We start from the raw sequence: 10,663 nt of genomic DNA on the forward strand, positions 1-10,663 counted from the left end.
ACTATATAGGAATTTATTTCAGAATTTATAGTATTTTATAGTTTATTACATATAATCATGCTCACATTAATTTTATCATGAACCAGTTCTGCATACTTCCATGATTTGACTGAAGTCATTCCTAATTTCATTTGCTCTATTCTCAGTATCCCAAGCTATAGATTCTTCCAATATTATCATAGGATAGAAAACATAAGTGAACCAGCAGTCACTAAAGTGATCAGTATTCTGGTGTCCAGAGTTGGACGCTGATGTTTTAACACAAGAATTGTACTCATCATAGATACTCAGCATGCCCAGCTGAAGCAAGCTCTCTCTGAAGCACAGGTGAGGAAGAGAGAGGTTGCTCTTCCATGCTCTGAAGTTGAACCCATTAAGAAGAATTTGAACTGTTATATAATCATTTGTCTGGCAATACTTTAAAGCATGGATAGATTAGGCAGGAATTCAAATACTCTAATCAGCTCTCTGCAGAAATTTTTGATGATCTCTCATATTTCATCATGACAATATTAATTCTGAAAGTGGCTTATTATTTCTTTACCCCCTGTGCCTGTGTCAACCATCCACAATTGCTCATTTCTTCCGGAGATTCTTTACGGCATTTTTCATCTCTGCATTTCTCAGGGTATAAATCAGGGGATTGAACATGGGTGTCAAAATACAATAAAACACAGCCACTATTTTGTCAATGGACAAAGTGGATGATGGGCGCATGTAAATAAATATACAGGGCACAAAGAACAAGGCCACCACTGTGAAGTGAGCCCCACAGGTGGAGAGGGCTTTGCGTCTCCCCTCTGCACTCTGGGACCTCAAGGAGCGCAGGATCACCACGTAGGAGGCAGCCAGCATGAGGAAGTTCAGCAGGCAGATCACACCACTGTTGGCTACCACCAGAAGACCAATGGCACGTGTGTTGGTGCAGGCCAGCTCCAGCAAAGGGTACAAGTCACACACAAAGTGATCAATCACGTTGGGCCCACAGAAGGGCAGCCGAAGGACCAGGAGGAGCTGCACTGAGGAATGCAGGAAGCCCCCCAGCCAAGCCACCCCCACCAGCATGGTGCAGAGCTGCTTGGTCATGAGGGTTGTGTAGTGCAGAGGCTTGCAGATGGCCACATAGCGGTCATAGGCCATCACCGTGAGCAGGATGATCTCAGTTCCTCCCAATAAATGAGCAACAAAGAACTGAGCCAAGCAGCCCTCAAAAGAGAAGGCCCTGCCTTCATACAAGGAGTCAGCAATGAGTTTGGGGGTCATACATGAGGAATAGCAAGTGTCAATAAAGGACAAACAGGAGAGGAAAAAGTACATAGGGGAGCCCAAGGAGGGGCTGAAGATAATGGTGATCATGATAAGTAGGTTGCCCCCAACAGACACCAGGTAGACGATCAAAAAGAGCACAAATAAAAATCTCTGCACCTCAGGATTTTGTGAGAGTCCCAACATGAAAAATTCTGTGATGTTTCGGTGACTATCCATGAATCCTGAGCTGCAAAAAGAAATTTCCATGAAAGTTTTATTACATCTCTTTAGAGACATTTCAAAATCCTGGGGAAATCAGGATTTGTGGAATACAATGAACCTAAACCCTGAATCCCCAAGACCCACTAATAGTGCCAATCATGTTCTACATTTCTAATTAGTGATTTTGATTGAAAACATAAGTAATGGACAAAATGAATAATTTTCAAAATATTGCATCTCTTGCTTTTTGACAAATAAAAAGCAATACTTTTTAAAACTAGCCTTTTTCAGATTGAAGATTTCTTCGTGGAGTTTCTATAATGGTGTTCTGCAACATAATGCAGTGATTATAGTTTATGGCACTCTGTTATATGTTTTATGAAGATTTAGAAAAGAAGACATTCAGGGTTCTAAGTATAAAGAAATAATAAGAGGGAAATGCTAATTGCCCTGACTTGATCAGTGTATGTTGTGCGCCTGTGCTGAAATATCACACTGCAGCTCATTGACATTACAGTTCCATTCCATGTTAATCAAAAGACCCTGAACAATTTATAAAAAGGCAAAAAAATCACATTGTACCCCATAATTATGCATACTTATTATTTTCAGTTCACATGCAGTTTTTAAATTATGTATTTTTCATTAAAATAGTTGATTATAGGAAAATACTTTCCCTAAGAATTTTATGCAATTTCTTGTCAGCACTAGATTTAGGTGAATTAGCAAAATAAGATGAGGCTTCAACAACATCATAACTGATCTCTTCTACCTTGTGTCTCAAACACCTGCTCAATAGTTCACATGGCTGCCACAGTGATATTCCTAGGAGCTGATCATTCAATCATTACCCAGTTTGAAGTCTTCCCAAGGTTCCTCTTTACTTGCAGTTTTTCATATTTTCAAAACTATAATTAACAATTAAAGTAAATAAAAACACTAAGTTAGAGTGCAAAATGCACCTTACTGTTTTAAAGGTGCAAAAACAAGACATATAAATACATTCACTGTTAAATAGTTGTATGGTAAGGTAATGCCATTTAGAAACATTTAAATAGAAAAATGACTTATAAATCAATTTATAAAAGATCAAAAAATCAATGTTTTATACCAACTTTAAATAATAAATAACTAAAAGGGGAAAAGTGGTCCTCTATCCTTCTGTTTTCACTTCAAAATCTGTCTTCTGCTTCCTTGCTTCTTGGAGAAAACATTGTGTTGTAAGGTTGCCATCTTTTGGGGCAAGGACAAACATCAAGATTGTCCTTAATGTAACCTCTTTTCGTACAAGTCTGTGTGGAAGGAAAACCAACTTCCCAGAAATTCTCTGGTGTGTTGGGTGGAATGTAGCTAAATCGGTGTCTTGAGTATGAAGCTAACCAGAGAGAGACTAGTTTACAAAATTTTCCTCATATTGAGGTAGTTTGGAAGAAATAAGAGAGAAGAAAGTTGCTTGGGCACACAAGTAAAGAAAGTGAAATTGGTTATGCAGATATGCCAGCAGAAGAAAGAGGAAAGAAGTCAGCTTCATGCTCTGTACCTTCTTTCAGAATAAAATCCAAGCATTTTATTCTCATTACAAGGACCACACTGACCCATCCCCTTGTCCTTCAGGTCCTGTCCCTGACACTGCCGTGTGCCTTAACCATATAGCCTACTCTAACTCCTTGGTCAAGCCAGGCTCACTTTCAACTCCTTGCCTTCCGCACGCTACTCCCATGATCTCACACAGCCTCTCTTACTCTGCAGGCTTACTCTTATACATCCTGCAAAAACAGACTCAAATATCATTCATCTCCGAAAGGAATATGATCTCTTTCCCTACCCAGGGCTCTGTGCTAAGACCTTCCACTGCACTCCTACAGTCTGCAGATTGTATCTGCATCCTAACTCTTTGCACACTGTCTTGTATTGTTCTATTTCCACCTACCTTACACTTGCAATACCTTGAAAGTAGGAGTTCTGCGTGTTTAATATGCAGAGCCTAGAGCAGTGTCTAATGAAACACACTGAATAAATTAAAACTAAAATCCAAAAACATAGAAAAATTGCAATAATTGAACCTAGAGCAGTGGATAACTTTGTTTTTGCTGATTGTTCCTTTATTTACAGTAAGAATTTATATTTGTAAAGAATTTTAAAAGTCAAATGATTCTATAAGACTTGTAATGAAAAAAAGCAGTACAGTGTTCCTCCTTTGCTACCCCCAATTCCCACTAAAAGGCAACACTTTTTTTTTCCATTTCTTAACTGTCTGCTGTCAGTACAGGCTTGTCTTCCTAAAGAACATCCTTGTACTGCTGCTATCGGGAGGTTGCTCAGTTTTGTTTCTTTGGCTTCCTCCTGTGAGATATGAAGATTAAATTCTCTTGTAATTCACCCCATTCCCCACCACGTACACATTCTTATACATTCTTCTACCCCATGTCTCCTTGTGTGATTATATTATTCTACAACTCTTGGTTAACTCAACATGACCATACAGCAGACAATGATTATACTTCCTCTGTTGTAAGTTTTTCTGGAATTAATAATCAAGTTGATACCTTCTCACTGGAATTTTTATTCCATTCTAACAGGGAAGACATCTAGAAGTAACAGAATTCTTAACAGGTCATCTGGTTCATTCTTCTACATCATCAGGTCTTCTTTCCCCTTCTTGGAATCATGCACAGGATAAATGTCTAGATAGGGTTAAAAGGCATCCCTACAGGGAGAAAATAGGTGTAGTGAGAAACTGCAGCTCCATAATCTCTTCTCTGAATTGGAAATCTATCAAAATCTAAGTGACCTGGGTTCAAAGAATTTCATCCACTTACAGGCTACTGGGGACCTCTTGAACCATCTCTCTTGATTTTCTTTTCTAAAAAGTCATTAAGGAAAGAGATTTGTATGATAATCTGATACAAATGTCTTTGGTTTGAAAAATGTTAAAATTTTGATCTGGAAAAATTAAGTATCTGGCCCAAGTCATAGGAAACACCCCAAGCCCTCTGACTTCTCAGCCTGAACCACCTCTGACTCAACAGTGTTTCCTCTTGAACCCAGGCTGCTCAGCCCACAGAGAGCACAAAAGGAACAGAAGAGAAGGCAAAGTTGCTGGCTTCACACTGGGAAATGTGAACTTCTCAGAGGAGAGGGAAGAGTGGATGACAATGAAAACTACCTATGATTATTAGATATAGTTTAGAAACATTTAAAAGGAAGAATATTTTTACTTAGTTCTGCCATCCAAAAAAAAAAAAAAGCGGCCAGCTTCCTAATGTATGTTTTTAACCTCTGCAATTACTAGTTTATTAGTTTCATTGAGCACTCAGATGCTCAGTATTACTCTTGAAATTATATTAAAAAATGTAAATGGAAAGAATCCAAGTCAAAATTATATAACAAAACATCACTCCATCATAAAAGTATGTAAAATTACAAGAACACTATTTTAAAACACTGGCACTTCAAGAGAATGATAGAATGTATCCTAATGTATTTTTCATCTATACTTTTTCCATATAGGGATCTTTGTTCATTTCTCATTTATACTTTGTAAATCATACCATGTATTTAATGCTATCCTGATTAGTATTATGATGTAAACATTTGTTTAATGCTACTGATTTTGAACAGCTTCTTATGCTTTTCTATCCAGTATAGTACCTTCTTTAGATACTACTGATGCTAAAAGGACCTTAATGTATAATCAGTAGCTCTTAATCTCAGCCTCTGAGATGCCAACTCTTTAGGTTTCTTGACAAAGCAGCTGTTAGAACTGGTGGAGAAATTTTTATGCCTTGTAATTGTTCTAATTGAATGTATAACTCAGGACTTTATTATGCAACATGTTATTTCATCACTAAAATGAGACTAAAAGCAGGTTTATTTTCCCTTCATAGATGATAAAATTAACTCCCCATTTTCATCAAAATTAGCCTCTATCCCAAAGCTCATAAGTAGAAAAACAGGACTTGACCTAAAAGAAAAAAATTGTTCCTCTCCTCATAACAGTCCTGAGACCCAATGTGCAATTTTCCACCTTAAGCAATAAATACTCCACAATAAATAAATAATTTTCTACAGAGGCCAATTGGGTGTCCCATAGTTTATTTTCATTCTGACCCTAACTACTGACAGGTAGTTAGCACAGAACCCCCAAGTGAAGGGCTCAGTCCCTCAAATCTACCTCTAACTCCACACCCCAAGAATAAGTAGTGTGTTCCCAGGTTGCCCGCATTTCTGTCTGACTTGGCTGCAAATCAGGGGTTCCCACAAACCCCTCCTCATTGTTAATGGACTTTAACTGCTCACAGAACAAACGCTTTATTTACGACTGATGATTCGTTACAATGGATAAAACCGAAGAACCAGATACAGAAATGCAGGGGTGGGGGCAGCCTTTGCAGGTAGTGCCTTTCCATTGTCATTTCAGTGTGACTTTTCTCTTTCCCTTTTATTCCTAACTCTTCCAAATTGTCTATAACCAACCACAGAGTCCTATTTAATACTAAATCTTGTTTGGTGGAGTAAGGTCTTCTCAATGAACAGAAGTTCTTTTGAAACCCTCGCCAAAAGGTGATTTTCCAGGATTTCAATGTAAGTAGGAGACAGCAATCATCTGTTTGAAGCCCTGACACATCCCATGATTCAGGATCCTGGAGAGTTGGAGTTGGTGAGAAAATTCAAGGAATAGAGATAGGCTTTTCTTTACAGAGAGAAAACCAACATGTGTTAATATTTGACATATTTCAGGTTTTGTGCTAAGCTCTTTATTTTTTTCCATTTAAAAGCACTCTACTGAGTACAATTCACAGCAACATGATTTCTCAAAGCCACTGTAAGAAAGATCAAAAGAATACTATTAAATCATGCACAAGCCCACAACTGTATGGCTTAAAGATTTTACAAGAAATTTTAATCTAACACGCTTACTTTTTCCAAGATTAGACATACTATTGAGATTCATAATCAATTGGCTGTAAGTATATGAAACCTATTCTAGGTAAAGAAACACATTTTCAAAATGCTCTAACAGGGAAAATATTTTAAACAAATAAATACACACTTAGAGGTGGATGCCTTTGGACAAGAAAATGAAAATGTTCAGATGCTTTTTTTTTGGAAGAAAACAACATGATAGAGCACCACTGTGTAAAAGAAAAGTCTTGCAATATCCTACCAAGCGTATCACTGAAGTTCTATTCATTAAAATATAAATGCTATGTAGGTAAGATTTTGTTGGGTGCCAGTTGAAACATACCAGTTTTTCTCATAATGCTGCATCATCATACTGTATTTTACAAAATCCTCATTCTTATTTAAGAAAATGACTTAGAAAATGTTATCAACATGCAAAATATTTGCCAAATACAAGGTGTACCATCAATCTAATATAATTTTAAAACACAGAATGCTAACTTAGACATTCCAAACAATTTTGAAAAGAGTGTCTATTTTAACAAATATTTTAAAATATAGCACTGAATTTGAGGCAACTTAATGTGCAGAACTCTTTAAATGATTATTTCATTCAATTTAAACAACAATCTTTAAAGAGATAGATGTCACCTTTATGATGAAGAAGCTGTGTCAAGAGAAGATAAGTAGCATGCTCCAACTTACTTCCAATGACCAGTAAGCAGTGGTATTTGGACTTGAGTGGAAGCCATCTGAATATACCTCAGCGAAAAACCTAAGCATACTAAATCTTCAGTTGTAGTCATCTGGGATTGATAATAATATTCCTTCAAAAGAGTGGATGCTCACTCTGGATAAATAGATTTGGGGGCCATATGATCATTAAATCAGAACATTCATGACTGGGACCCAGGATCCACGGATGGATCCAATTGCTATTAGGGACCCACCAGTCCCAAAGAATACCCTGATCTCTTTTAAGAATGCAGATGGAGGCCAGGCAGGTGGCACATGCCTGAAATCCCAGTGGCTTGGGCAGATGAAGTTGGAGGATTGTGAGTTAAAAACCAACCTCAGCAACCTAGCGAGGTCTTAAGCAAGCTGGTGTAGACCCTGTCTCTAAATAAAATATAAAAGGGGAGGGGACTGGGGATGTGGCTCAGTGGTTAAGTGGCTCTGGGTTTGATCATTAGTATCAAAAGAAGAAAGAAAGAAAGAAAGAGAGAGAGAGAGAAAGAAAGAAAAGAAAGAAAGAAAGAGAAAGAAAGAAAGAAAGAAAGAAAGAAAAGAAAGAAAGAAAGAGAAAGAAAGAAAGAAAGAAAGAAAGAAAGAAAGAAAGAAAGAAAGAAAGAAAGAAAGAAAGAAAGAAAGAAAGAAAGGAAGAAAGAAAGAAAGAAAAAGAGTATTCATGCACAATTGCCCTTTTCTGTTTTATTATGGAAAGGACTTGAGCCAAGATCAAAAACAAAAACAAAAATCACTCACATCTTAATCCAAATGAGTGTTCTAATACATTGTGCTCAGTGCTGGGACAGAGCTTTACCCAAGGAGCTGAATGATCATAAGAGGAGTCCCACCCGACACAATGCAAAGAGCAGGGAGCCACTCCAAATCTACTCAGAAATGCTAAACTCAGCTCTGCGTGAACCCTGATGCTGCATAACCATTACCTGTGTCCCTTGAAATCAACCCCAGGTGGACCCTGGTTGATAGCTCCTTGAACCATCCACCATGCTATGTTCTCTACCCCACCCCAGCCCTCCTAATTTTGCATCTCCTTTACTTAGAGTTCTGAAATGCCCTTCTCTACCTCTAAACTCTGACTCCTGACATCAAAAATTGCCATTTAGGACTTAAAAACTTCAAATATGTGGAACCACTGCTGATGCTTCCAGTACTCACCTATAATCTTGACAGTCAAAGACAAAAAAAGCCAAAAGAAGATTCTTTACAGCATGTTACAGCGTTGTTATGGAATTGCCAGTTACATTCACTGTTAGTAATTTTTTAAGGGTCAATTAGTATTATTTTTATTTCTATTTTACAAAGGAAGAAACTGATACATAGATAAAATAATTTGCCCATTGATAACATAACTAGTCCACAGTGAAAAAGGGATTCTCCTATTCCAACTTTCACAATATCACAGTCTGCTAAACTGGCTCACCTAAATTATTTCCCTGAATTAGGCAACAATACCTCTATAATCTGAACAATATTGTACCTTAGCAAGATGTCAGTAACGCCTAGCACAAAAGCCAGAATGGCAATCATTGTTAATATTTTTTAAAGGTAGTGTCTTTTGGAGAAAGAACTTCAGAAATTTTTACATTGTCTGCTTTCTTGTATTCTTACAAAATTAAAGAGAGCTGACCCAGGATGATTGAATAAACCATACAAAAGAAATATATCCTAATTCCAATGGGTAGAAGACATACTACACTGGATTGGGATTTTCAATTTCTGGGCCTCACGGCATGTCCTCAGAGATATTGGACTTGGGAATCTCAATTAGACATCAAACCATGGAAGTCCCAACTCCCCCATTCAGCCAGTTTGACCTTCAGATTCATTGTAAAATCAAAATTCCAAAATGTAGTCTACCTGCCTCTGAAGCATATTGAAAAGTTCAGGTGAGAAAATATATGAATAAACTATGGATACCATAAAATTCTAGGAAAAATAGTAAGTTTTTTTTTTTTTAATTTGTCTCTTTTCTCAATTCAAATTCTCTATCAAGTATATAATGTGACTTTGGACACTTTAATTAATTCAGCAGAGAAAATAGTGCCATAACAAAGAGTCAAACTGGTTATTTCATTCCCTTTAACGTTGGAAACAGTAGAAAATTTGAACTTAACAGAAAAGATGTCATATTGAAAAAAACTTACTTGTCCAGCCAAGTTGAAAGATTTGAATAAGGTATAGTTTTATTCTCTTGCTAAGACATTTTCTCTAGGGAGAAAGTCTGAAGTATTGCAAATTTCTGAAGTGCCTGTTGACATTTTGGATTCTGCCTAACAGGGTGGTTCTTAATATGCCACATGTTATGAACAGCACCAAACTCACCTGATGCAGTTGTACACCCTGTTCTGCACCTTGCTGGCTCCCTGGAGTCAGAGAGAGAAGAGGGGGAGTGGAAGAGATGGCTACTCTGTCTCCTTGATGATCCCAGCTCTATCTATCCCTGGTGTATGGACACTTGGATGAAGTCACTGAATATATGATCCAACCAGACTGGGAACACCTTAGCCCCATTTTCCTTCCTGCCCCCAAAACTAGAATAAGTTCAAAGTGTCTTCCCTGCATGTCTGAGCTGGAAAGTGAGCTCTGAAAGGGACCAACCCTCTCTGCCTCCCAAGCTGGGAGAAGTTGGCACTGGACCAGTAATTTAAATATCATAGTCCTCTGAGAGCTGCCACCAGGTCTACTGAGCGTGGCCCAGGGCCAGGGTGTGGAATCACAGAGAGGTGGATGAAGGAGAACACAAATGCAGAGCCAGTGGCCCCAGGGTCTTCCAGCTTTCCAGGGTCACACGTTTTGCTGTACAAATAAACCAATCCAACACTCAATTTTGCGGCCTGCAGGAATTCCCTCCCACTCAGTTTCCTGCTTCTGGTATTTCCCCTTTGGGGAAATCATTTAACCTGTAACCCTCTGTGCCTCCTCCCCTCATCTATAAAATCAGGCTATAAATAGTGCCTTCTTCTTAAGGTCATTACGAAGAAAAAAATGAGATGTATGTAAAAGGCTCAGAAAAACGCCTGGCACACGGAAACTGGTGTGTAAGTGTTTGCTGTCACTACTGCTCTCAGCACCATCCTCGTTATCACTGTCTATGCCACTATTCCCTGACCATGCGCCCTTGACCTTATCACCACTTCTCTGGGCCACTCCAATCCTCCCCTCCGTCCCTTCAGTATATGGACCCTTGGCTGAAGTAGATGACTCACGTATATCATAAAGTATAATAAAAAGAAAATCCTGAATTTTAACATCAGACATTGGTATTCCCCATGTCCATCAGCCACACGACAAGCCAGGGAGCCCATGGACACGTTTACCACCAGGCTGGGTCTCAAGATAAGCTGCCACTCAGGCTCCATATCATCTGCCCGATCGCTTTCCCCACCAAGAGCTCCAAGCCGCCTCCATCCCCTTGAAGCAACTAACATCAGCTAACATCATTACAACTGTTCTGCCCTTGAGAGCCATCTCTTTCCTTGCATCATTTATATTTCATTATCTATTACTAACATGTATTTTATTGCATTTTATTAAAAAGAAC

The 10,663-nt window shown here is 38.3% G+C and overlaps 1 protein-coding gene across 1 annotated transcript; it reads right to left on the bottom strand.

The window, feature by feature from the left end:
* Positions 1-576: 576 nt before the first annotated feature.
* Positions 577-1,485, bottom strand: LOC306639161 (olfactory receptor 4C3D; the record flags this gene model as incomplete). The annotated part of the gene is made up of 1 exon (XM_079102568.1): positions 577-1,485. One exon carries the CDS (start codon positions 1,483-1,485, stop codon positions 577-579), a length of 909 nt encoding a protein of 302 aa, XP_078958694.1.
* Positions 1,486-10,663: the final 9,178 nt, after the last annotated feature.

This window comes from Sciurus vulgaris, assembly GCF_902686455.1.
Source record: "Sciurus vulgaris genome assembly, chromosome: 11".
NCBI lineage: Eukaryota > Metazoa > Chordata > Mammalia > Rodentia > Sciuridae > Sciurus > Sciurus vulgaris.